Source organism: Bos javanicus, chromosome 2, assembly GCF_032452875.1.
Source record: "Bos javanicus breed banteng chromosome 2, ARS-OSU_banteng_1.0, whole genome shotgun sequence".
NCBI lineage: Eukaryota > Metazoa > Chordata > Mammalia > Artiodactyla > Bovidae > Bos > Bos javanicus.
In genome coordinates, this window is record NC_083869.1 from 130,880,113 (window position 1) to 130,905,235 (window position 25,123).

A 25,123-nucleotide genomic window follows, 5' to 3' on the forward strand; every position below is an offset into this window, starting at 1 on the left:
GGACCTTTCATTGCAGTGTGCAGTCGTCTCTCTAGTCGTGACCCAGGCTCTGCAGGTGGGGCTTGCAGGCTTAGCTGTCCTACGGCATGTGGAACCTCAGTTCCCTGACCAGGGGTTGAACCTGCGTCCCTTGCCTCGGGAGGTGGTTTCTTCATTACTGGACCACCAGGGAAGTCCCCACAGACCCTTATATGTGTTGAATAAATAATTAAACAAGTGAGCAGGTAAATGAATCTGCCAGTAAAAGGTCTTTTTACCCTGGTCAGAGAGGCAAATGGGAGAAGAACGTCCTTTGAATGTTAGGATGGGGGTTCCCGGGTCCTGGCGCCGCATCGGAGATATCACACACACACACACACTCTCACAACCTCGTACCTGTCCCCGCAGGCCCCTCTGGCTCTCTCCCTGCCACGCCCGCACCAGCAGGATCCACACCCACAGTCCAGGTCACGCCTCAGCTGGAGACTAAGAGTATAGGGGCCAGCGTGGAGTTCCACTGCGTCGTGCCCAGCGACCCAGGCACCCAGCTCCGCTGGGTCAAGGAAGGGGGTCCGCTGCCTCCCGGCCACAGTGTGCATGATGGGGTGCTCCGGTGAGTGGGGAGGGGCGCCCCACCCCGGGCACACAGCATGCATGGTGGGGTGCTCCAGTGAGTGGGGTGGGGCCCCCCCAGGCACACAGCGTGCATGATGGGGTGCTCCGGTGAGTGGGGTGGGGTGCCCCAGCCCAGGCACACAGTGTGCATGATGGGGTGCTCCGGTGAGTGGGGTGGGGCTCCCACCCAGGCAAACAGTGGGGCTGTTAGAACCCCTGCCCTACAGGGAGGGCTGAGCGTGCAATGATGGCCTTGAGAAGTCACTTCACCTCCCTGAGCCTCGGGCTGTCTGTCATGCAGTGGGTTATGCGAGACCCCAGAGCACTGAGCACAGCGCTCAGCATAGGGAGGGGCTGCAGTCCTCAGTGGCCCATGTCTTATTGTTGTTAAAGGCAAGTGGAACAGGGTCTGGGGCCAGATACACACACGTGGCCCAGACTGCAGCTCTGCTGCCTGACAACTGTGTGACCTTGAGCTCTAGACTAGAAGGTCTTGGTGTGAAATGGGTGTGGCGACATTCACCCTGCCTGCCTGTCTCCCAGGGTTCTGGGGAGACTAGAAATTTACATCCTGTGGTGATCTCTGACAGCTTTTAACTCCTACACAGTTGCCAAATATTCTCAGCAATTGTTTTTATTCATCGATGTCTTATTTGTTTCTTCACAGAATCCAGAACTTGGACCAGAATTGCCAAGGAACCTATGTGTGCCAGGCCCAGGGACCATGGGGGCAGGCCCAGGCCAGTGCCCAGCTGGTTGTCCAAGGTAGGAGGGTGGCTTCAGGCTTCTGCTAAGAGCAGGGGACAGAGATGAAAGGCTTAGGGACCATATTCCCCAAGAAACCCCTTGAGTGAGTGATAGTCACTCTGATGTCCAACTCTTTGCAACCGCATGGACTGTAGCCACCAGGCTCCTTTGTTAATGGAATTTTCCAGGCAAGAATACTGGAGTGGGTTGCCATTTCCTTCTCCAAAGAAACCCCTTGAATATGTACAAATAAAGAGAATTATTTGACTGTATCTTGCTTAGATCTGGGCTCCCCTGGTTGCTCAGCTGGTAAAGAGTCCACCTGCAATGCAGGAGACCTGGGTTCGATTCCTGGGTTGGGAAGATTCCCTGGAGAAGAGAAAGGCGACCCACTCCAGTATTCTGGCCCGGAGAATCCCATGGACTGTATAGTCCAGGGGGTCGCAAAGAGTCGGACACGATGGAGCAACTTTCACTAGCAGAGAGTAAGGGGGCTTATGAATCTTGCAAAAGAGGGCGGTGAGAAGGAAGATGCGCGGAGTTTGTGGGTGCTTAGACAAACCAGTGAAAATGACGGCGGATGCACCCGTGAGGAAGTGAATGAACGAAAGAGCTAACGAGTGTGCTGAGAAGTGGGCACAGGAAAAGGCAAGCGAAATGATGGCGGCCTCGGCTGCAGTGTCCACCTGTCCCGGGGTCGTCTGCGGCCTCCCAGAGCCCGGGCCTCAGCCAGCCGGCCTCACCCCATCTACTGCCGTCCTCCCCAGCTCTGCCATCCGTACTCATCAACATCCGGACCTCCATGCAGTCCGTGGTGGTTGGCCACGCCGTGGAGTTCGAGTGCCTGGCCCTGGGGGACCCCAAGCCCCAGGTGACGTGGAGCAAAGTGGGCGGGCGCCTGCGGCCGGGTATCGTGCAGAGCGGAGGCATCGTCAGGATCGCCCGCGTGGAGCTGGCCGACGCCGGGCAGTACCGCTGCACCGCCACCAACGCCGCAGGCACCACTCAGTCACACGTGCTGCTGCTCGTGCAAGGTGAGGGCCGGTGGGGGCCGGGGTGCTTGGCCGTCTCCTGCCCACCCTGCCCTCCTCCTTCTTCCCGCTCGTGCGGGGAGTTTCAGCTCAGGGTGTTTAGGGAGCGGGTTTCCTTACAAGCAGGGCTTCCCTGGTAGCTCAGTTGGTAAAGAATCCCCCTGCAATGCAGGAGACCCCGGTTTGATTCCTGGGTTGGGAAGATCCCCTGGAGAAGGGATAGGCTACCCACTCCAGTGTTCTGGCCTGGAGAATTCCATGGACTGTATGGTCCATGGGGTCACAAAGAGTTGGACACGACTGAGCCACTTTCACTTTCACTTTTCCTAACAAGCAGGTGCAGCAGGGGATAGACGTGAGTGGTCCTCTGGGGCAGCTGGAACTCGCAGGGAAACCTGTGCCACGGGGCATCAGGAGAAAATCAGACGCGTAGTCCTCACCTGAAGGACTGCCTGCTCTGTGAGGAGCGCCTGTAGCCCACACTGATGGCAGAGACAACACAGACACAAAGCAGATATACGAGACAGTAAAACTTGAGGCTTCCCTGGTGGCCCAGTGGTTAAGACTTCATGCTTCCACTACCAGGCGTGAGGGTTCAGTCCACTGGTCAGGGAACTGAGATCTCACATGCCACGTGGCATGGCAAAAAAGATTAAAGATTTTAAAATTAAAACAAAGAACTGAAACACGGGCATAGATGATGCCAGGCAGTTACAATCTGTGTGTTCTTCAAAAGCTATTCCTTTTCACCCCAGGCCCTCTGACTCGCCCCCAAACTCACCCCCGCTGCCCTAGTACCCCCTTTTCAGGTCCCTCAAGGGCTGCACAATGTTCCAGCCCGGTGGGTTTTCGAGGTTCAGTCTGTGGAGTCAGTTGGACACGTCCCCAAGCCCTGGCTCTGCCAGGTTCCATCGTTGCAGCCAGGAGTGAACGGCTCCTTTGCCTCCCAGCCGCAGCTCCCTCATCTGTGAAACGGGGAGACAGTGCCTCCCTCCCAGGGAAGGCGTGAGGATTAAACGAGTCAGGCAGTGGCCGCCATCAGGCTGACAGCCTGCGTCCCCCTCCTTCCTCTCAGCCTTGCCCCAGATCTCAACGCCCCCTGAGGTCCGCGTGCCCGCGGGTTCTACAGCTGTCTTCCCTTGCATGGTCTCTGGCTACCCCGCTCCTGAAATCACCTGGAGCAAGGTAACTGCAGGGCAGGGGGCCGGCAGGTCTGCCTGAGTGGCGCTGTCCCCAGGACCCTCAGGCTTGGCCCAGAGTCCGCGCTCCGGGTCTGAGGGTGGGGGCCTCAGGCTGGGGCTGGGAGGCAGGCCCCACGGAGGTGCCGGCCGCAGCCGGGCTCACAGTGCTGGTGTGTCTGCAGCTGGACGGGAACCTGCCGCCCGACAGCCGCCTAGAGAACCACATGCTGCTGCTGCCCTCGGTCCAACCCCAGGATGCGGGCACGTACGTCTGCACCGCCACCAACCGCCAGGGCAAGGTCAAGGCCTTCGCCCAGTTGCAGGTGCCAGGTGAGACCACACACCCCCCACCCCCACCGGGGGAGCGGCCACACCCTGCCCCCACCCGGAGTAGTGTGGTCTGGAACTGTGCTTTCTGCCCGCAGAGCGCGTGGTGCCCTACTTCACGCAGACCCCCTACTCCTTCCTGCCGCTGCCCACCATCAAGGACGCCTACAGGAAGTTTGAGATCAAGATCACCTTCCGGCCGGACTCCGCGGATGGTGAGCCGCGGGAGCGGAGCTGACGCTGGGGATCTCCGCAGTCCCGCCAGCGTGGCACCAGCCCTGGCAGCCGCTGGTCCTCGGACCCCCCTGTCCCGGGGCCCCCAGACCTGCCGGGCCCCCCCTCTCTGGCTCTCTCCTCCGCCTTGCTTCTCCATCCACTCCTCTGAGATGCCTGCACCCAAGCCTCCCGCCTCCAAGTCTGCCATGATGCGACTGCCCCCACCCTCCTGCCCCACCTCCGCTCTGCCTCCCTCCTCCCCCCCTCACCCTTTCCTCCTCTCTCTCTCTCTCTCTCTCTCTCGCTCATCTGTCTCCTCCCTCCTCTTACGGGTCTCTGACTTGCACTGTCCAGGCCTTCTTCTCTACTCCGGTGAGTCTCTCTGCCTCCCGCTCCTTCTTCAGATTGACCCTCCCTCATAAGTGGAGCAAGTTCAGCTTCTTTCTAGGGACTCTCAGCAAGGCCTTTCTGTCTGAGGTCCTGTCCTGAGAGTGAGATGCCCTGGCTGCGTGGGGTGTGCCCGAGGGAGGGGCGGGCTCCCCAGCTTGGGGTGGGGGCGGTGGGGTGGGGGCGTGGACGGGGAGGCCCTCATACAGCTGTGCCCACCAGGGATGCTGCTATACAACGGGCAGAAGCAGATCCCAGGGAGCCCTGCCAACCTGGCCAACAGGCAGCCCGACTTCATCTCCTTCGGCCTCGTGGGCGGGAGGCCCGAGTTCCGGTGAGAACCCTCACCCTCCCCATTTATGGGGGCTGGGGGACTAGACTGCAGGACTTTCGATCAGGGGCATTCTGGAAGAAGGAGATGTGGCTGTTATCCTCGATGACCTCCGTTCTGCCAGGGTCAGCACAGCCCACTGGCCGGTGGTGGAGGAACCAGCCTCTGACCTGCACAAAACTGCAGCTTGAATACTCAGCGATGCTGAGAGCTACCTTCCAGGGCAAGGCTGTTGGCCAGAACTCCTTCATTCATTCATTCATTCATTCAGCAGTCATTTCTGAATGTGTGCCGGGCACCGATAGAGAGATAAACACAACGGATCAAATTCTGGTCCTTGTGGGAATGTAATGTCCCGGTTGGGGGACACCAGCCGCAAACTAAGAAGGAAAGAAACGTGATTGCAGAGAGGGTCCTCAGACGAGCAGTGAGGCCACATGCTAGGCTGCAGGGGCCTGGAGCCAGGCACACTTGGAGCCCCAGGGGCAGCTCTGGACAAGCTCCCAGGGAACAGTGTAAGGGGGAGAAGGCTTGGGGAGGGGCAGGGGTGGGGCGGGCGGGGAGGCGGTCAGTGGCGTCGACCCCTTTGCCTGGGGCCCTCCCTACAGACCCCACGTTCTCTCTCTCCTGCCCTGTCCCCTTACCCCTGCCCCGCGGAGCAGGTTTGACGCAGGCTCGGGCATGGCTACCATCCGCCACCCCACGCCGCTGGCCCTGGGCCAGTTCCACACTGTGACCCTACTGCGAAGCCTCACCCAGGGCTCCCTGATCGTGGGCAGCCTGGCGCCGGTCAATGGCACCTCGCAGGTGAGACCCAGCCCCGTCCCCCTAGGCCTGGCCTCTCTCCCACCTCCGCCCAGCCCGGCTGCCACTCCCCATGTCCCCTCTGCCCAGGGCAAGTTCCAGGGCTTGGACCTGAACGAGGAGCTCTACCTGGGCGGCTATCCCGACTACGGCGCCATCCCCAAGGCGGGGCTGAGCAGCGGCTTCATAGGTGAGCCCCCCTGCCCCCCGCCTGCAGCCCTGGCCAGACCTCCCCCCGGGCTGGCCGAGCCAGTGGTCACCCAGGAGGACGTGGTCACCCGGGCCTCCGGGCAACCCCACCTTGGCTCATCCTGTCCGCCCGCCCCACCCCCAGGCTGTGTCCGAGAGCTGCGCATCCAAGGCGAGGAGATCGTCTTCCACGACCTCAACCTCACGGCGCATGGCATCTCCCACTGCCCCACCTGCCGGGACCGGCCCTGCCAGGTGACCCTCCAGGCCGCACCCTCCTCCCGGCTGCCCCTAGCCACTGCCCTCGGCCGTGACGGAACCCCGCTCCTGAACCCCGTGGGAAGCAGGGGAAGGCCAGGGTGTCCTTGGCCTGACCTTTGGGGGTTGCCTCGCAGAACGGGGGCCAGTGCCAGGACTCGGAGAGCAGCAGCTACGTGTGTGTGTGCCCAGCTGGCTTCACCGGGAGCCGCTGTGAGCACTCACAGGCCCTGCACTGCCACCCAGGTGGGTACCCACCCGCCCCGTTCGTGGCTGCCACGCCAGCCTATTCCCTCTGCCCGTCACTGCGCCTCCATACCCACCCTCAACCACCCCCTGCCCCCCCAGCGGCTGAGTACTCACCATGCTCGTGGGTCCTCCCCCAAGTACTTAGACCTTCCTGGCTTCTGACTTCCATCACTGCTTACACCAATTCCCCTCCGCCTCGCATCTCTGCCACCCAAGGCCTCACCCCGCTCGCTGCACCCAGGCACGGCCCCTGGCCCCCATCACCGCTCCTGGGTATCTACCACCTGTTACCAGGGCACTCACCCCACCCGCCGCCTCCCAGGGACTCCTCACCCCCACACCATAGCGCGGGCGGTGCAGTCTTCCAGGAACAACACCTGGAGTCACGGGCTCACTCCACCTCGCTATCCCCCTGGCCTAAGTCCCTTCCCCCTCCCCCGTCTCCCCACGCAGCCCTCCTGGGCTGGCTGGGCTAACCAGCCGAGGCCCTGGCTGCGGTAGGTAGAACCCTGGCATCAGGACCCCTCTCTCTCTCCCTGGACACCTCCATATCCCTCCCACCTCACTGCCCACTGTGTCCCCCACCCCCAGAGGCCTGTGGACCCGACGCCACATGTGTGAACCGGCCCGACGGCCACGGCTACACCTGCCGCTGCCACCTGGGCCGCTCAGGGATGAGGTGTGAGGAAGGTAAGCAGAGCGGGGGCCTGAGACCCCAGGGATCCCAGGGAGGACAGGGGGAGCTGGGCAGGGCACCCTGAGGCCCTGACGGATCCTGTGGATGATGCAGTTATTCCGGAGCCTGAATTCCTTAAGTAAGGGCCCCAGAGAGGAACCCGATCTGATGGGAGACCAGCCTGCTCTGTAGCACCAGGGGGCAGGGAGTCTCAAGGCCACTGCTGCAGCCACTGCCCAATGGGTCCCCAGCCTCTGAGACTAGACAGTGGGGGTGAGCAGGGGTCCTGGAGGAAGGCTACCTGCTCGGAGCCCCCCAGGACCTCGGGGTTCCCACTGCCCCAGCTGAGCTGTGGCTGCCGCAGGTGTGACCGTGACCACCCCCTCCCTGTCGGGCACGGACTCCTACCTGGCACTGCCCGCTCTCACCAACACACACCACGAGCTGCGCCTGGACGTGGAGTTCAAGCCGCTGGCGCCCGACGGGGTGCTGCTGTTCAGTGGAGGGAAGAGCGGGCCGGTGGAGGACTTCGTGTCCCTGGCGATGGTCGGCGGCCACCTGGAGTTCCGATACGAGCTGGGCTCGGGTGAGTGCAGATACCAAACACAGACAGGCTGTGGGCACCGGGCTCCATGCCCCACTCCCCGGGCCCTCCGGGGCCCCAAGAGGCAGGAGGAATAAATTCTGAAGTCAGACCAACAGGAGACCCCTGATCTTTGCATCCTTCTCCGTCTGACTCGATTCGAGTCCCTAGACCTCTTTGGGGGTTCCTCAGGAGGCACAGAGAGGCTGAAGGAGGTTCTGTGCCTGCTCAAATTCCCGCAGGGGGGCGGGCCAGGGCAGGGGGGCCCATCCACGTGCCAACACTGCCCGGCATCCTCCCCAGGCCTGGCTGTCCTGCGGAGCGCCGAGCCACTGGCCCTGGGCCGCTGGCACCACGTGTCTGCAGAGCGTCTCAACAAGGATGGCAGCCTGCAGGTGAATGGCGGGCGGCCCGTGCTGCGCTCCTCACCTGGCAAGAGCCAGGGCCTTAACCTGCACACCCTGCTCTACCTGGGCGGCGTGGAGCCAGCCGTGCAGCTGCCCCCGGCCACCAACATGAGCGCCCGCTTCCACGGCTGTGTGGGTGAGGTGAGCAGGCTTCCCGACCACCAACAGGGAAGGCGGGGCGGCCTCGCTTCGTCTGCAGTCAGCCCGGGTGCTGGGGACTGGACGCTTCCCCCTCCGAGCCTCAGTTTCCTCCTCTGTGAAATGGGATGATTGCACCTGCTTTCAAAAGTCGTCCCGAGGCGGGACCGCTGTGATGGGTGTTTCCCGGGCGCACAGCAGGCCCTGGACTCTGTTCCTCCTTCCCTGGTGGCTCAGCTGGTAAAGAATCTGCCCGCAATGCGGGAGACCTGGGTTCGATCCCTGCGTTGGGAAGATCCCCTGGAGAAGGGAAAGGCTACCCACTCCAGTATTCTTGGGCTTCCCTGGTGGCTCAGCTGGTAAAGAGTCCGCCTGTAATGCAGGAGACCCGGGTTCGATCCCTGGGTTGGGACGATCCCCTGGAGATGGGAAAGGCTACCCACTCCAGTATTTTGGCCTGGAGAATTCCATGGACTGTATAGTCCATGGGGTCGCAAACAGTCGGACACACGACTGAGCGACTTTCACACTTTCCCTGCCCTAGTCTCCCACCTCACTGCTCAGGTTGGAGCCTGGGGTCCCCTGATGCCCTCCGTCTGCTGGCACACCCGTGCCTCTGCCCGCTGCTTTCTTCAGGTCCCTCTGTGTGCCTGTGCCTACAGGTGTCAGTGAACGGAAAGCGGCTGGACCTCACCTACAGCTTCCTGGGCAGCCAGGGCGTCGGGCAGTGCTATGACAGCTCGCCGTGTGAGCGCCAGCCCTGTCGCCACGGTGCCACGTGCATGCCCGCGGGCGAGTACGAGTTCCAGTGTCTGTGTCGAGATGGCTTCAAAGGTGGGGGAGCCCCTGGGCTGGGAGGGAGGGGGCACAGGGTGGGCAGCGCCCGCTGCGGCCCCTGCCCACTCACCTTTGCCCCGACCCACAGGAGACCTCTGTGAGCATGAGGAGAACCCTTGCCAGCTCCACGAGCCCTGTCTACATGGGGGCACCTGCCAGGGCACCCACTGCCTCTGTCCCCCCGGCTTTTCAGGCCCACGCTGCCAACACAGTAAGCACCCCGACTTCTCTCCGTCTTCCCCCTCAGGGCTCCAGGGGCTGGAGACAGCCCACTGACCAGAGCCTGCCTCTCCCCACAGGCTCTGCACACGGCCTGGTGGAGTCCGACTGGCATCTTGAAGGCAGCGGGGGCAACGGTATGTACTGGGCATAAACAGCCAGAGGAGCTGAGCAGACTTGTCCTTCCCAGACTCTGGGTCTCTCAGCTCCTCTTCCAGTGACCCACCGCCCTCACTGCTCCATCCTGGCCTCTAAATAAAACCGGTGCAGGTGAGAGGCTCCCTGGGCAGAGACAGGATAAGGAGAGACGAGCAGGTGAGAGGCTCCCTGAGCAGAGACAGCATAGGAGAGACGAGCAGGTGAGAGGCTCCCTGGGCAGAAACAGCATAAGGAGAGACGAGCAGGTGAGAGGCTCCCTGGGCAGAGATAGCATAGGAGAGACGAGCAGGTGAGAGGCTCCCTGGGCAGAGACAGCATAAGGAGAGACGAGCAGGTGAGAGGCTCCCTGGGCAGAGACAGCATAGGAGAGACGAGCAGGTGAGAGGCTCCCTGGGCAGAGACAGCATAAGGAGAGATGAGCAGGTGAGAGGCTCCCTGGGCAGAGACAGCATAGGAGAGACGAGCTGCCTAGCACCGGGTCCGCCCTGTGTTTGCAGGCTGGGTGACCGCACACTCCTCTCACTTCTGTTCTCTGCTCTGTATTCACGCATAAAGCAACAAGGGCATGCGTGTGCCCATACCTGCCCGGGAGCAGTAAATGTCCGATGAATAAGGCAGGACCCTCGTTCTCGAGCAGTCCACAGTTTGTTTAAAAGCAATGATGATGATTTTACTACCATGTGTACCATAAAAAGGGCTGGTAGGAGCCTGAGGTATAGCGCGGGGGGCTCAGCTCCGTGCTCTGTGAAGACCTAGATGGGTGGGATGGTGGGGGAGGGGCGGTCCAAAAGGGAAGGGATGTAAGTATACATATAGCTGATTCACTTCGCGGTACAGCAGAAGCTAACTAACATTGTAAAGCAGTTACACTCCAATTTAAAAATGTATTTATTGAACATCATTTACGGGGCTTGTGCTACCTGATTTCTAGATACATATCTTACTTATCACTAATACAATAGGAGAGGTGGTGGTCTAGTGGGTAAGGGCCTGGATTCAAATCCCAGCCCTGCCACTTCCTGCCTGTGTGACTTGGGTGAGTCACTTAACCTCTCTGTACCTCAGTTTCCTCATGTATTAAATAGAAAGAAGCAACATCCTTCCACAAAACTTTGGAAAAAATTTAGTGTGAGGATAAAATTCTTTACTGTATTTAAAACGCTTCAAACAATGCCTGGCCCACAGCAGACACAGAATATTGTCGTCATTCAGTCCCTAAGTCCTGTTCGACTCCTTGTGACCCCATGAACTGCAGCACGCCGGGCTTCCCTGCCCTTCACCATCTCCCGGAGCTTGCTCAAACTCATGTCCATTGAGACAGTGATGCCATCCAACCATCTCACCCTCTGCTGCCCGCTTCTACAACCCTCAGTCTCTCCTAGCATCAGGGTTGTTTCCAGTGAGTCAGCTCCTCGCATCAGTGGCCCAAGTTTTGGAGCTTCAACTTTAGCACGCGTCCCTCCAGTGAATATTCAGGGTTGATTTCCTTTAAGATTGATCAGTTTGATCTCCTTGCTGTCCAAGGGACTCTCAAGAGTATAAAAAATGCAGAATATTAGCTTTTGTGAATTGTAGCAAAGACATAGGGTTGTGACATGGATCCAGTTAAAAATTATGTTTGTAGCTGGATGATGTGAAACTTCCTGCCCCGTAACTGGCACACAGTAGGTGCTCGGTAACTGTTAGCTGCTCACTTCATCAGCTGGTGGAGGCCGCTGATGTGTCCCCTACCCTGGTAGCTGCCAGGCCCCAGGGGCCAGCGCTGCTATGGAGTGGCTTTGAGCAGGTAGGGTTGGGAATGTTATAGCCACACACACAGGGTGGGTGATGCAGCCTTAAGATCTGGGCTGCCATCCAGCTTCCCACTTCCTGGGCAAGTCCCTCACCCTGAGCCTGTCTCCCCGTCTGTAAGAGGGAGGGAACTCAAGGGTTCAGAACCGTTACGTGCTACTGACCTGGGTGACCAGCTGCCCCAGTCTGCTCAGGACTGAGAGCCTTCTGGGAATGAGGGACTTGCAGAGCTAAAACAGGACAGGGGACTTCCCTGGCAGTCCCGCGGTTAAGAATCCTCCTTGCAATTCAGGGAACGTGGGTTCAATCCCTGGTCGGGGAACTAGGATCCCACATGTCTTGGAGCAGCTAAGCCCACACGCTGCAGCTACCGAGCCTGTGCGCTCTAGAGCCTGAGGGCCACAGGGAAGACCCATCACAGCCAAAAAAAAGGAACCAGAACAGGAACCGGTTAATAGGGATGGGTGATCACCCTACCTGTTGACCGCACAGAATGAATGAAGCACGTAGGATTTCAAATGAATTTCAATTGTCCTGAAACAAGGTTATCAAAGGGCTTCCCGGGTGGCTCAGGTGGTAAAGGATCCACCCGCAGTGCAGAAGACCCAGGTTCGATCCCTGGGTTGGGAAGACCCCCTGGAGAAGGGCATGGCAACCCACTCCAGTATTCGCCTAGAGAATCCCATGGACAGAGGAGCCTGGTGGGCTACAGTCTATGAGATTGTGAAGAGTTGGATATGACTGAGTGACTCACCCTTTCACTTTCATCAAAACATTTATATTTTTTGCTTCTTTATTAACCATTAAATACAAGATTTAGGGTTGTTAGTCCCAACAGCTACCACAGTTGCAATAAGCATAAACAATGTTTTTAAGTGCTTGTAACTACCCCACGGGGGTGAGGAAATCTCCCGCTGGTGACCGAGTCACCTTCAATGTATCTCCTACCTGCGTAATTGAAGCAGCGGCTAACCTTCAGGGAGAAGTGAGCAAGGCCAGAACTGTAATCTTTTCCCAGCCAAGTTCAGAGCCCCCTGAATTCTGCCCACAGCCCCCTAGGTCCCCAGGGGCCGCAGGTTCAGAGCCCCTTAGGAGCAGTACAGGTCGGGATGGAGACAGAGGTCAGGGGTACCTGTGCGGGATGGATGCTCCATGGGGGTGGGCGGGGCTCCCAGCATCGCCCCCACTGCCCCTCCACAGATGCCCCCGGGCAGTACGGAGCCTACTTCTATGACAACGGCTTCCTCGCTCTCCCGGGCCGCATCTTCTCCAGGAGGTAAGACCAGTGTTGGGAAGGTCTGTGGGCCCGGGGTGGGACTTCTGCCCCCTCACCCTCTTTCTCCACCGCAGCCTCCCCGAGGTGCCTGAGACCATCGAGCTGGAGGTTCGGACCAGCACTGCCAGCGGCCTCCTGGTCTGGCAGGGCGAGGTGAGTGTGGGGCGTCCGGCCCGGGGCCTCAGGCTCCCCAGCCTCTTGGTGGCCGGGGAAGAGAGAAAGGGGGTGGCCACAGCCGCTGGGGCCACAGAGACGCTGTGTTTCCCTGGCAGGAGACGGGACAGTCCGGCCGAGGCAAGGACTTCATCAGTCTTGGGCTTCAGGACGGGCACCTTGTCTTCAGGTGGGTCCCGGCCCCTCCTCTCCCTTCCCTCACCCCCCTTTCCTTCACTGGCTTTCCCTCCGGTCCCCTCCCCAGCCACACCCCCAACTCCCCCACTCCAGTCCCACCCCCTGCTCATGCCCTCTGGGGCCTGTGTGCCTGCAGCTACCAGCTGGGCAGCGGGGAGGCCCGCCTGGTCTCCGAAGACCCCATTAACGATGGCGAGTGGCATCGTGTGACGGCGCTGCGGTAAGGGAGCCCCCCCGCCCGGGCACTGGGGTGAGGGGCCAGAGTTCCCCCATCACATGGAGGGGGCAGGCATTGAGCTCTGGGGAGACAGAATTTGAGGGCGGGGTCAGCGGGGCGATCACCACCCAGAGCACAGACTTCCAAGACAGCGGGCGGGGATGGGCACACGAGCACCCCAGGGGATGGGGGAAATCCGGGTGGGGTGCTCGGAAGCTGTGTGTGTGGCGCCAGATCTCTCACCCAGCCGGGGGTTGGGGGACAGGAAAAAGCTTGGGGAGCAGGAGGCGGACCTCTCTGTCATAAAGGGAGGGGACCCTCATGGGGCTGGGGAGGACGGGGAATAGCGGGTGAGGGCCGGACTCCCGTTCCAATGCAGAGAGGGCCAGAGAGGCTCCATCCAGGTGGATGGAGAGGAGCTGGTGAGCGGCCAGTCCCCCGGCCCGAACGTGGCGGTCAACACCAAGGGCAGCATCTACGTCGGTAAGTCCTGAAGGCCGGCCTCGGGGCAGGCTGGGGCCTTGCTCCTCTGGGTGCTGAGGGGGAACTGGGGGCCCCTGCACCCCCCAGCAGAGCTGGAGCCCCTCCCGGGGCTCCTGGAGCTGATGGGCCCGCCCTCTCCCCCCACCCCGCAGGCGGAGCCCCCGACGTGGCCGTGCTGACCGGGGGCAGGTTCTCCTCGGGCATCACGGGCTGCATCAAGAACCTGGTGCTGCACTCCGCCCGGCCCGGCGGCCCGCCCCCGCAGCCAGTAGACATGCAGCACCGTGCCCAGGCAGGGGCCAACACACGCCCCTGCCCCTCGTAGGCGCTGCCTGCCCCGCACGGACTCCTGGGCCGCACCCCAGCCCCGCAACGGCGACTATATTATTATTAATATTATTATTATGATGATGATGAATATTTTGTAAGAAACCGAGGCGATGCCACGCTTTGCTGCTACTGCCCTGGGCTGGACTGGAGGGTGGGCACATCACGCCCTCCCGCCCCCACCCACAAACACACCTGGGCAGAGCCACAGGCTGTGGGCACAGCAGGTTGCACCAGAGCCGGTGCCTCGGGGGGCCACCAGGACTCGGGGTTAGGCGCAGTGCCTCAGTGGGGTCAGAACCGCCCGCACCAACAGAGCCCCCCAGGGCAGTGCTGGGCCGCCCGTCTGTTCGCCTCGGGGCGGTGGCCCTCATCTCTGTGGAGCCGACATCGGCTTCCGGCCCGGCACCTTGCCAGCCACCTTGGAGCCTCACCAGATACCCGGGGCGGAGGGCATCAATTGGCCTTGGCCATCCTCCTCTGGGTTGGGAAGGCTCTTTAGTGCCAACTGTGGAGCAAAAGGCAGCTCACCCCTGGGCAGGCAGCCCCCAATCCCCCCCACCAGCCCACGTCCCAGCCCCGTTCCACCCCTATCAGACCAGCTGGGCCCCCGGCCCCTGGCAGCCTCCCCTCCCCACCAAGCCCTCCTGGCCTGCATCGCCCCCTCCCCACCAACCCCACACCTAGCCCAGGGCCCCCTTGCCCTCAAGGGGCTGCAAGGGAAACTCCAGCCCACTCGTACCAGGAGCTGCTACAGGCAGAGCCCCACACTGAAAGGGGCTTCCTGCCCGCACCAGGCCACGTCCCCCCACACGGATCTGGAAGTGAAGGCCCAGGGGACATGGGGGGAAGAGGCCTTGGTGGTCAGAAAGAGTAAGTGCCTTGGGTGCGGGGAGCTGGGACACATGACTGGGAGGGGCAGGGAGGGGATGTGCCTGTCCTGCCCCGTCTGTGGGCGCCCGAGGGCCCGCCTGGAGGCACGCGCCCGCCCTGCCAGCAGCCCCCAGACGTGGGGCCGGGACGCCTGGCCCCTGTGTCCTAGAAGGGGCCCTCCTGTGGTCTTTGTCTTGATCTTTCTTAATAAACGGTGCTATCCCCGCCAGGGCTGTCGTCTCCTGTGTCTTTGATTCAAGCGGGACTCGTGGTCCCTGAGGGTGGGCCGGGGTGGGCCCAGGCAGGACGGACCAGCGAGGTCCAGGGGTGTGGTGAGACAGCTTCAGGCGCACGAGGCCCCTGCTCCCTGCCCCTCGTGGATCCAGCAGAGTGCCAGCTGCCAAAACAACCTGCAGGGCCAACTGTCCCGGTGGCCTTCAGCATGACCCTCCGAGGCAGAAATCGTCCCATCTTCCAGAGGGGCAGACTGAGTCTCGAGGGCTCAAAGGTAGACAGCCCTGTTGGGGGTGGGGGCGGGGGCAGAACCCGGGGACCGTCCGATCCCAGAGCCCACTCTCTTCCCTCCGATGCCCGAAGCCTCTCTAGGAATGCACCCCCTGATGCTGGAAGGCTGGCTCACTCGACCGCAGCCCCCCAGGGGCCACTTGGCCAGGACACGTGTAACAGATGGTGCAGCAGAGGCCACGGGCCCGGGCCCGGCGGGCCAGCTGGCCGGAGAAGCAGCAGCACCAGAGGAGGCCCAGGAGGAGGCCAGCAGAGGCTAGGGACAGCGAGGAGGCCAGCGCCACCCCCTGCAGCCGGGGCCCTGCAGAAAGAGAGTCCACTCAGGCCTTGGCCCGGGCCTGCTGCCCCCTGCCCATCCCTGGAGCGGGACAAGTATGATCTCGGTGGATACAGCGACAGTGGGTGGTAACCAAGAGCCACCTACCTTCCAGAGCTACACCCTGTCGGGCAGGGTCCCAGTGGGCTGGTGGGCTCATCTCAGCTGCCGTCCCCAGCGGGCCTGAAGACGGGAGAGCTGCGGAGGGAGTCAGGGTTTGGGAGGTACTGTCATCTGTATTCCCCTCCTGGCTGGACTCTGGAGAGGGAGCTGAAGGGGGAAATAACCACCAACACACTGAGATTTGATGATTAAATGATTATGTCTCATTTAATCCTCCTAAAACCTCTGGGCAAGTGTTAGCATTTTTATTTTACTGATAAGGAATGGATAGGGAAACAGTGGAAACAGTGACAGACTTTATTTTTCTGGGCTCCAAAATCACAGCCGATGATGACTGCAGCCATGAAATTAAAAGACACTTACTCCTTGGAAAAGTTATGACCAACCTAGACAGCATATTAAAAAGCAGAGACATCACTTTGCCAACAAAGGTCCATCTAGTCAAAGCTATGCTTTTCCAGTGGTCATGTATGGATGTGAGAGTTGGACTGTAAAGGAAGCTGAGCACCGAAGAATTGATGCTTTTGAACTGTGGTGTTGGAGAAGACTCTTGAGAGTCCCTTGGACTGCAAGGAGATCCAACCAGTCCATCCTAAAGGAAATCAGTCCTGAATATTCACTGGAAGGACTGATGCTGAAGCTGAAACTCTAATACCTTGGCCACCAGATGCAAAGAACTGACTCACTGGAAAAGACCCTGATGCTGGGAAAGATTGAAGGCAGGAGGAGAAGGGGACGACAGAGGATGAGATGGTTGGATGGCATCACCGACTCAATGGACATGGGTTTGACCAAGCTCTGGGAGTTGGTGATGGACAGGGAGGCCTGGCGTGCTGCGGTCCATGCGGTCACAAAGAGTCAGACACGACTGAGCAACTGGACGGAAGCACAGAGGGAGGCTGAGTCACTTGCCCAGGTCACACAGCTGGAAGTAGCAGAGGGGACCTGAACGCACAGTCTAGCTCCGTGGGCTGCGGTGGATGAATGGAGCTGCTTTTCAAGAAGAAGTGCCTGAGGTGAGCACTGTCAGTGTGCCCAGCACCGTGCTCTGCGCTGGGCTCTTCACCCACAGGATTTCACTTAAAGTTCATGACAAATCTAAGAGCCTCAGTTTATCATCCTCAGTTTACAGGTAAAGAAACGAAAGCACAGGGAGGTTCATTCTTCCACTTAGTATACTTCCACGAGTATTTTTTGATCATCTACTATACCCCAGGCATTGCTCTGGGGACTAAGGGATATGACAGTGAGAAAAATACACAAAAATGTCTTCATGGAGGGCTTTCCTGGTGTCTCAGTGGTAAAGAATCCGTCTGCCAATGCAAGACACACGGGTTCGAACCCTGATCCAGGTGGTGCTAGTGGTTAAAAAAAAAAAAATCCTGCCTGCCAGTGCAGGAGACATAAGAGATGTAGGTTCAATCCCTGGGTCTGGAAGGTCTCCAGGAGGAGGGCATAGCAACCCACTCCAGTATTCTTGCCTGGAGAATACCATGGACTCTGGTATTCTGGAAGAGCCTGGTAGACTATATTCTGTGGGGTCACAAAGAGTCAGACATGATGGAAATGACTTCAGTTCAGTTCAGTCGCTCAGTCGTGTCCAATTCTTTGTGACCCCATGGACTGCAGCACACCAGGCCTCCCTGTCCATCGCCAACTCCTGGAGTTTACTCAAACTCATGTCCATGGAGTCAGTGATGCCATCCAGCCATCTCATCCTCTGTCGGCCCCTTCTTCCACCTTCAATCTTTCCCAGCATCAGGGTCTTTTCAAATGAGTCAGTTCTTCTTGGAAATGACAGAATGCACCCTCAGCACCACTGAAACGCCATTTGGAAGCAGCTGGACCAGATCACCTCCAGCATCTTCAAGCTCTAACGTCCTCTGGTCCTCAGGCTAGAGGTCCTCAGCCCGGTCTGGACAGAGTCCCTGCTGCTTCCCCTTATCCTCTCCCGCCACACCCCTGCCTCTGGCTCCCATCCCAGCTGCTCGGCGGGGCCCAGGCCCCACCCCCGACTGACCTCCGCAGTTGGTTGGTGGCCAGGAGGCCTGGTCACTGCCATCACCACAGTTGTCCATGGCCCAGCGATCGCACACCAGGCTCAGGGGGATGCACCTGCCGTTCTGACACGGGAAGTAGGCACCACAGGATCCTGTGGCAGAGAGGGGAGGCATGTGATGAGGACCCTGGGCACCAGGGCAGGTCTGGCCCTTCGGGGAGGGAATGTGGGACGTGGGAGCAGGAGAGGCTGTTTCCAGGCGCGTGCAGATGAGAGTATGGATGAGACAGGGGTGTGATCATAAAGATGATGAGGGTGACGGTGGCTAAGATTTACGGAGTTGCTATGCCAGGCCTGGCATGGTTCGCATCACAGCTCATCAAGTTCTCACAGCAACCCTGTGGGGTCAATACTGTTATCAACCCCATTTTAGAGAGGAGAAGACTGAGGCACAGGGAGGCTAGGTCGCTAGACCAAGGCCACATAGCTTGTATCTAAGCAGCGGGGTAGGAGTTCCGCCCCATGCTCGTGTGAGCCTGTGAGTGTGTATGTGCACGTGTGAGGGCCCGGTGACCGGAACACTCCAAGCACCGCCCACTCTCAGCACTGTAGCCGTACGGCTCGTTCCTCTCAGGTCTCCACTCAAATGCCATCGTGCCCGAAGGACCGCCCTCACCCCTACACGAGACCCGCACACCACCCCTCCCCCTGCCCCTTTATCCTGACTCCGGTTCCCCTGTAGCACTTACCACCTCTGCAGGACACACATTTGCTTGATTCTCTGTGGTCTGTCTCGCCCGCTAGAATGTCAGCTCAAGTGAGGCAGGGACTTCTCTTTCACTCATGGCTGCGTGAATCCCTGGAGCCTGGAAGAGCACCTGGTGCCTGGCAGCTAACTCAATACTTGTTAAATGAATGAACACGCACACAGACGAGAAAAGGGGATGACTTGGTGCCCAGGTGCGGCAGACAGGTTGGCTTATGCAGCACCCCATTCTGCGGAAAAAAGCTGGGTCAGGCAGTACTGACCAATACCATGGCTCAGAGCTGAGCATGGGAATCAGAGCATTCCATTCCTGGTTCTGGGAATAGACACATGGCCCAAGTGACTAATCAGATTTGACCCTGAGGACTTTTGCTAGAACCTTAAGATCCCTGCAGTTCCCTGGCGGTCCAGTGGGTAGGACTTGGCATTTCCACTGCAGGGGGCTCGGGTTCAGTCCCTGGTCAGGAACTGAGATCCTGCCAGCCACACGACGGCACAGCCAAAAAAGAAAAGATCCTCACTCTTTTTTTCATTGAGGTGAGAGTTATAAGACAGACTGTATTCTTGGAGCTGCAGGGTCACCTTGCTGCCAAGTAGAAAGAGGGAGCTAGAGTTGCCTGAGATGGAAGCCAAACAGATCCAAAGCAAAGGGAGAAAAATAGAGAGAGAGCCTAGGAGGCGTCACTTGAGCTCTCGGATCCATCTATATCTGAACCAACACCTTAATATCCCAGTTATAGGAGCCCCCCAAATTCTCCTTTGGCCTAAGCCAACTTGAATTGGGTTTCTTACATATGCATATGAAAGTGAATGCTCTCATAAGCACAAGATGTGTAGGTGTCAGAGCGAATATCTATGAGTGGAAACACAAACAGTAATATGATAAAAAGGATCCAAAGGAGCCAGAGTTGCAACAGAGCTTCACCACTGCCACCTGCTCTTCAGAGCCCAAACCTGCTAAACACAGAGCAGCTGCGACATGCCTGGCTGGCGCCTCACAGGAGGGCAAGGTCATGGGGGGAAAGGGAGAGAGAGGAAATAAAGAAGGGAGGGAGGGAAGGAGTTGGTTTCCAATTAGCCGGTGAGACCTTCTTGCAAAACAACATTAGGACCCTTGGCGCAGGAGCCAGAAAGGGGACCCCAAGCCCCATCAGTCATGGCCCCAAAGAGACACAGGAGATGGCAGGGCGTGCTCTCTGACCAGCTCAGGTTGAAGGGCTGTCGACGGCCTGGCATGTCGAGGTCCAGCTCCTGGTGAACCTGGGTTGGCTCTCAGAGCCCCCCCACTCCCTTGTTCTTGCCCCCAAGTTCTCACGACCCCATATTTAATGCTCCAGTCTGGTTATTTTGGCAGAGAGAGCGATGAAGCTTCTCTGTGGTTTTGGAAATTTCTGGGCTTTGGCAGCTCGTCTGGGGTAGCATCAGTGAGTGTCTCCAGTCCTGGGGAACCTGCCAGGACTAAAGCCTTGACTCAATGTGAGCAGAGGACCAACTCTAGCAGTTACAGCCCCGCTGCTCCGCCTGTGATTGGGGTGGCTGGCAGCACTTTGCCTAACCTCCCTGAGCCTGTTTCCCATCCATCAATAGGAGAGTATGACCCAGCAGAGCTGCTGTGAGAACAGAGATCTAGCTTGCCAAGGGCGGGAGACAATGCTCAATAAGGGATCGCTGTTAATATCACAATCAGTTCCCTTTCCTTGCCTAAGTAGGTTTCCCCCACTTACAGTCACCAAGAGTCCTAACTCTCCGCCCCTCTGCAATCGTCTGAGAAGCAGATTCAGGACAGAGGAGCCGGTGTGTGAACATACGTGGGCGTGAGTTGCCTGGAAGTGTGCAAAGTGGTACTGTGTATGAGGTGTGTTATGCGAACTGTGTGTGCGAAAGTGCCGTATGTAAGCCAGGTGGGTCGTGCGTTGGCAGCCTGTGTGTGCCGGGTGTGTGGAGTCGTGTGTACGAGGTGTATGCTTGCGCCGTGTGTATGAGGGAGTGGATGCTGGAGTGTGAGGTGCGGGAAGTCAAGTCCCCGCGGTTGGCTCTCGGTCTGGACCGCGCCACCCACTTCTCTCCTGCAGGCCCAGGCCCCTCCGTGTCCAGGCCGACTGCCCCAACCCACCCAGCCGGAAAGAGGTGACTTCGCCCACGAAGTCCACGCGGGGCTGGCGGCCTCTGGTGACCAGGCGCAGGCCCAGGAGGTCCCCGGAGGTCGTCACCGGGGCCGGGATGGTCAGGCCGCAGAGCGGGGCTCCCAGGGGCCGGGGCGTCCCCGGCGGCCCCTCGTACAACTGCAGGTAGGAGCCGGGGGCGCAGGGGTCTGCCTGCAGCGGGGCGGAGGCGTTGAGCGCCGGGGGCGGCATGGACGGCGGGGCCAGGCTGTAGACCAGGAAGAAGCGGAACTGGAGGCGGATCCTGTCGCCGGGGGCGGCCGCCCGCACCCAGAGCCCGCAGTCCATGTCCGGGGCCACGAAGTAAAAGCGGCGCGACGCGGAGTGCGAGCGCAGCAGCAGCCCGTCCGCCTGCCTGGTCCGGCCGCACAGGTCCACCAGGTCAGCTGCAACGGAGAGACCGGCCCTGGAACCGAGGTGCCCGGCCTGGCCCCTGCCGTCTGCCCAGGGGCAGATGATCGATCCATCTCAGAATATTTGTGAGGGCTACAAAATTTAATTCAAGTCCTCAATCTCTTATTCAGAAACCCTAGGATAGGGACTTCCCTGAGGCCAAGCGGTAAAGACTTCCCCCTCCAATGGAGGTGGGGGGGGGGGGTCGGGGTGGCGGGGGGAGGGGGGGGCGGCAGGTTCCAGGGTTCCACCCCTGGCAAGTGAGCTAAGATCCCACCTGCCAGGTGGCCCAAAAAACAAAACATAAAACAAATAATATTGTAACAAACTCAATAAGAACAGTCCACATTTTTTAAAAAATCTAAAAAAAACAACCCACCTTGGGATATGGTTTCAGGATTTCCCAGATTTTAGAAAGATGATACAGCCTCAAACGGAGTCTGCCTCAGCCCTCTGTGATCAAACACATTTTCTAGAGCAGTTGTACAGAACATTTACCCTAAGTTGGAGAAGGAAATGGCAACCCACTCCAGTACTCTTGCCTGGAAAATCCCATGGACAGAGGAGCCTGATAGGCTGCAGTCCACGGGGTCTCCAAGAGTTGGACACGACTGAGCGACTTCACTTTCACTTTTCACTTTCATGCATTGGAGAAGGAAATGGCAACCCACTCCAGTGTTCTTGCCTGGAGAATCCCAGGGACGGGGAGCCTGGTGGGCTGCTGTCTATGGGGTCGCACAGAGTCGGACACAACTGAAGCGACTTAACAGCAGCAGCAGCAGCAGGACAAATAAAGATAATACACAGACTCCTATCAGTTCAGGTCAAGGTGTTGCCAGTTAGTTAAAAAAACAATATTGGTTGTCAGACCTTCCCATATTTTGCAGTGGAAACTAAAGGACTGTGGGCACGTATGGGTGTGGGTGTAGTGCTTCGGGGAGCACCTACTGAGCACTGCAGAGTGCTAGTTTTATCTTGTGTAAGGAAGGATGGGAGAGACACAGTTGGGCACCTGCCCAGACAACAGCCATTCCCTGGTTCTCCTTGCTAAAGAAACTCAGTTCCCCTCAGTTGTCAGGGAGCAACGTGCTAGCCCCCTGGTCATTAGCCTAATCCAAGTCTTCTAATCCTAATTCTATTTGCCAGGTTTAGGGGTTGGCATGTGACCTGATTCTGGCCAATGAGATTTAAGGAGAGGCTTGCTGAGGGTTCCTGAGAAAGATTTTCCTCCTTAACAAAAAAAAAAAAAAAAAAGGAAGGAAACCTGTGGGATCAGTAGCCCCCCTTTCTTCCTGCTTTTGAAAGTCATTGACTGAGGATGTGATGTCCGGAGCTGCAGCAGCCATCTTGCAAGGATGAGGTCATGAGCATTATGGAGGAGCCTTGGCACAGATGCTGGGAGGGATTGGGGGCAGGAGGAGAAGGGGACGACAGAGGATGAGATGGCTGGATGGCATCACTGACTTGATGGACGTGAGTCTCAGTGAACTCCGGGAGTTGGTGATGGATAGGGAGGCCTGGCGTGCTGCGATTCATGGGGTTGCAAAGAGTCGGACATGACTAAGCAACTGATCTGATCTGATCTGATCTTGGCACAGTTGAGCTGCTGAAAACCATTCTGGTCTCACCTAAGGCCTCTCTTCTTAAGTGAAATAATAAATGTCCTTATGTTAAACGTTCCCTTTAGTTTGGTATCTGTTCCAGCCCCAAACTTCCTCATTGGTACAGAATTGTTATGAAGGTTAATGAGATAATGTGTAAGTATTCAAGCCATCTCTGATTTTTGTAAGGAGAGAGAACAGGAGGTGGCTTTTCTGGTGATGGTAAGGGCACTAGTAGTACTTGAGGACAAGCCAGGATCTGGGTCTTTGGGGGAGAAATTCTCCTTTAGGGCTCGGGATGTAGGAGCATCTTCTCATATCTGTGCAGATCTACTAAAGGCAGAACCTGTCCTGGAGGCACATGGGACAGGGGGAGTTTCAGAGAGTGAGTGCATGAGCACCTCCTATGCGCAGGGTGCTGTCTGTGTGTCTTGCATGGTTGATCTCACATGGATAATATTAACAGTCCCTTAAGGAGCAAGGCTCTATTGTTCTTCCCATTTTACTGCTGAGGAAATGAAGACTTAGAAACTGTGAAGTCAGGACTCCCCTGGTGATCTAGTGGTTAAGACTCTGTGCCTCCAGTGCAGGGGGCCACAGGTTTGATCCCTGGTTGGGGAACTAAGATCCCACATGCCCTGCAGTGAGGCCACACACACACACAAAAAAAGTGATGTCAAGGGTAGAGTGAGTGTGTGAATGCAGGGTCATCTGACTCCAAAGTCCACAGCGTTTCCCAGTGCCAGACCTGAGGGCTGCCCCACCTGCCTCCAGGCCGTTGCTTCTGGGTGACTTGGAGCTCCAGCCACCCAGAGGGACTGGGATGGATTTGGGGGTGCCAGGCAAGAGCAGACTCAGAGTTTCCCAGTGTCCCCCAACCCAAGGGATCCCAGCCCATCAGGGTGAATGCTGACTGGGGAAACAGGCTCTAAGGGTGGTGGGCCTGAGTCTCCTGCCAGCCCAGCCAAGCCCCCACGGACTCACCAGTGTGCAGAGCTGATGCAGTCAGCGTGGCTGCCCCCAGCAGGAGCAGCCTCTGGGGCAGCTGCGGAGGACGGACCTCCATCCCAGCCGTCCTGTGCCCAGCAGTGGGGCAGACCAACAGAATCCGCAGTTTGGGGTCTTTGGGAAGACTGCAGTGGAGGGGTCGGCAGGATGCAGGGAGCAAGAGGAGGCAAGTGCACCAGCTCCTCTGGTCTCTCCAGAGATGTTTGCGCTCCCGGTTCCAGACTCTTCTTCAGATCAGGGTTGTGTCTAGGGTTGCCATGGAGATTTGGGGCTGGGGCAGGAGCCTGGGGAGAGAAGGCGGGGAGGATGCCTGCTCATCCCCTGCCAGACAGGAACCAGGAAACTCAGATCCGGTTCAGCCACAGGGCTTCTGGGAGGGGGGTCCCACAGCCTCAGAGAACTGCTGCCTTCCTGGAGAAGTTGGCATCTTAGGGCCGAGCTTAAGGGAGAGGCCCAGGACACCAAACGGGCCTCTCTGAAGGCCTTAGAGAGGCAGCAAGTGGTGCAGGAGCGCTGGCCCAGGACTCGGCTCTGTTACAAAGGGCTCCTGCCTCAGGGCCTTACTGCTCTGCCTGCACTGCCCCTCCTCCATGTGGTGGTCCATGGCTGACTTCTCTGGGTCATTCATATTTCAAGCTCACGTGTCACCTGCTCAGACCACATTTCCCTGACCGTTTCTCAGTCTAAATTAGTGCTTTCCCTCCTTGTCACTCAGTCACGTGTCCCTGAATTTATCTCAGTGCTCACTGAAATTGCTTTGGTGGTGGTGGTGTTGAGTCGATCAGTCGTGTCTAACTCTGGCAACCCAATGGACTGTAGCCCACCAGGCTCCTCTGTCCATGGGATTCTCCAGGCAGAATACTGGAGTGGGCTGCCATTTCCTTCTCCAGGGGATCTTCCTGACCCAGGAATTGAACCCAGGTCTCCTGCATTGCAGACAGATTCTTTACTGACTGAGCTACAAAGGGAATTACTTTGCTTATTCATATCTATCTTGTTGTATGTATTATCCATTGACCGCCCCCCCCAACTAAAATTCCATGTCTTATTGTTCTCTGAAGCCCTAGGTCATAGCACAGTGCCTGACATAGAGCAAAAATCCAGGAAAAAAGAACTAATATGTGGCATTGAGCAAATGACCTTCCTTTTTTCTGGGTTTTACTTCTTTATGTGTAAAAGGAAGGGCTTGGACCATTTCAGCCTTTTTCAAAAACTGTAATTAGTGGAACAGTTTTTTTTTTTTTTCAAAAGGCATCATATACAGAACCGTAATATATGAAACTGAAACTTTCTGTGTCTCAGTTTCCTGATCTGCGAAATGGAATAATGGCAGATCTAACTTTGCAGGTGTATTGTAAAGGATACGTAACTTGATACAAGTGGGGGACTTAGAATAGTGTCTGTCTCTATAGTGCAGTGCCCAACGCTTGTCATCATTATTATTTAAACAGATCTTCTGTGTTTCAAGACGTCCCGCCTCAGACTTTGAGACACCACCTCAGAGTCTAAGGACTCTAAGGGGAGGGTTAAAACAGTTGGCCTACTGCTCTCTAATGCTCTCCTTTCGAGAGCCGACATT

The 25,123-nt window shown here is 58.1% G+C and overlaps 2 protein-coding genes across 10 annotated transcripts in view; one reads left to right on the top strand and one right to left on the bottom strand.

Moving 5' to 3' along the window:
- The window catches only part of HSPG2 (heparan sulfate proteoglycan 2), a 110,109-nt gene extending 95,229 nt beyond the window's left edge, over nucleotides 1-14,880 (top strand). For 6 of the 9 annotated variants that reach the window (XM_061394011.1, XM_061394038.1, XM_061394031.1 and 3 more), the window contains 23 exons: nucleotides 388-592; nucleotides 1,262-1,359; nucleotides 2,109-2,375; nucleotides 3,448-3,557; nucleotides 3,736-3,883; nucleotides 3,979-4,095; nucleotides 4,706-4,817; nucleotides 5,477-5,621; nucleotides 5,709-5,808; nucleotides 5,953-6,062; nucleotides 6,203-6,311; nucleotides 6,906-7,004; nucleotides 7,355-7,576; nucleotides 7,877-8,121; nucleotides 8,781-8,952; nucleotides 9,044-9,166; nucleotides 9,255-9,311; nucleotides 12,325-12,400; nucleotides 12,475-12,553; nucleotides 12,673-12,743; nucleotides 12,888-12,971; nucleotides 13,348-13,451; nucleotides 13,604-14,880. In XM_061394011.1, coding sequence (XP_061249995.1) covers nucleotides 388-592; nucleotides 1,262-1,359; nucleotides 2,109-2,375; nucleotides 3,448-3,557; nucleotides 3,736-3,883; nucleotides 3,979-4,095; nucleotides 4,706-4,817; nucleotides 5,477-5,621; nucleotides 5,709-5,808; nucleotides 5,953-6,062; nucleotides 6,203-6,311; nucleotides 6,906-7,004; nucleotides 7,355-7,576; nucleotides 7,877-8,121; nucleotides 8,781-8,952; nucleotides 9,044-9,166; nucleotides 9,255-9,311; nucleotides 12,325-12,400; nucleotides 12,475-12,553; nucleotides 12,673-12,743; nucleotides 12,888-12,971; nucleotides 13,348-13,451; nucleotides 13,604-13,776 — 3,026 coding nt within the window. In that variant the 3' untranslated portion in view covers nucleotides 13,777-14,880. Of the gene's footprint in view, nucleotides 1-387; nucleotides 593-1,261; nucleotides 1,360-2,108; nucleotides 2,376-3,447; nucleotides 3,558-3,735; nucleotides 3,884-3,978; nucleotides 4,096-4,450; nucleotides 4,585-4,705; nucleotides 4,818-5,476; nucleotides 5,622-5,708; nucleotides 5,809-5,952; nucleotides 6,063-6,202; nucleotides 6,312-6,905; nucleotides 7,005-7,354; nucleotides 7,577-7,876; nucleotides 8,122-8,780; nucleotides 8,953-9,043; nucleotides 9,167-9,254; nucleotides 9,312-12,324; nucleotides 12,401-12,474; nucleotides 12,554-12,672; nucleotides 12,744-12,887; nucleotides 12,972-13,347; nucleotides 13,452-13,603 lie in introns of those variants that run through there. The other 3 variants (XM_061394021.1, XM_061394078.1, XM_061394059.1) reach the window with 2 other exon arrangements.
- Nucleotides 14,559-23,947, bottom strand: LDLRAD2 (low density lipoprotein receptor class A domain containing 2). Its single transcript, XM_061394160.1, has 4 exons — nucleotides 23,521-23,947; nucleotides 20,494-20,928; nucleotides 17,636-17,767; nucleotides 14,559-15,762 (listed from the first exon to the last, which is right to left on the bottom strand). Exons 1-4 carry the CDS (start codon nucleotides 23,600-23,602, stop codon nucleotides 15,497-15,499), a joined length of 915 nt encoding a protein of 304 aa, XP_061250144.1. The 5' UTR covers nucleotides 23,603-23,947; the 3' UTR covers nucleotides 14,559-15,496.
- Between the last annotated feature and the right edge of the window lie 1,176 nt (nucleotides 23,948-25,123).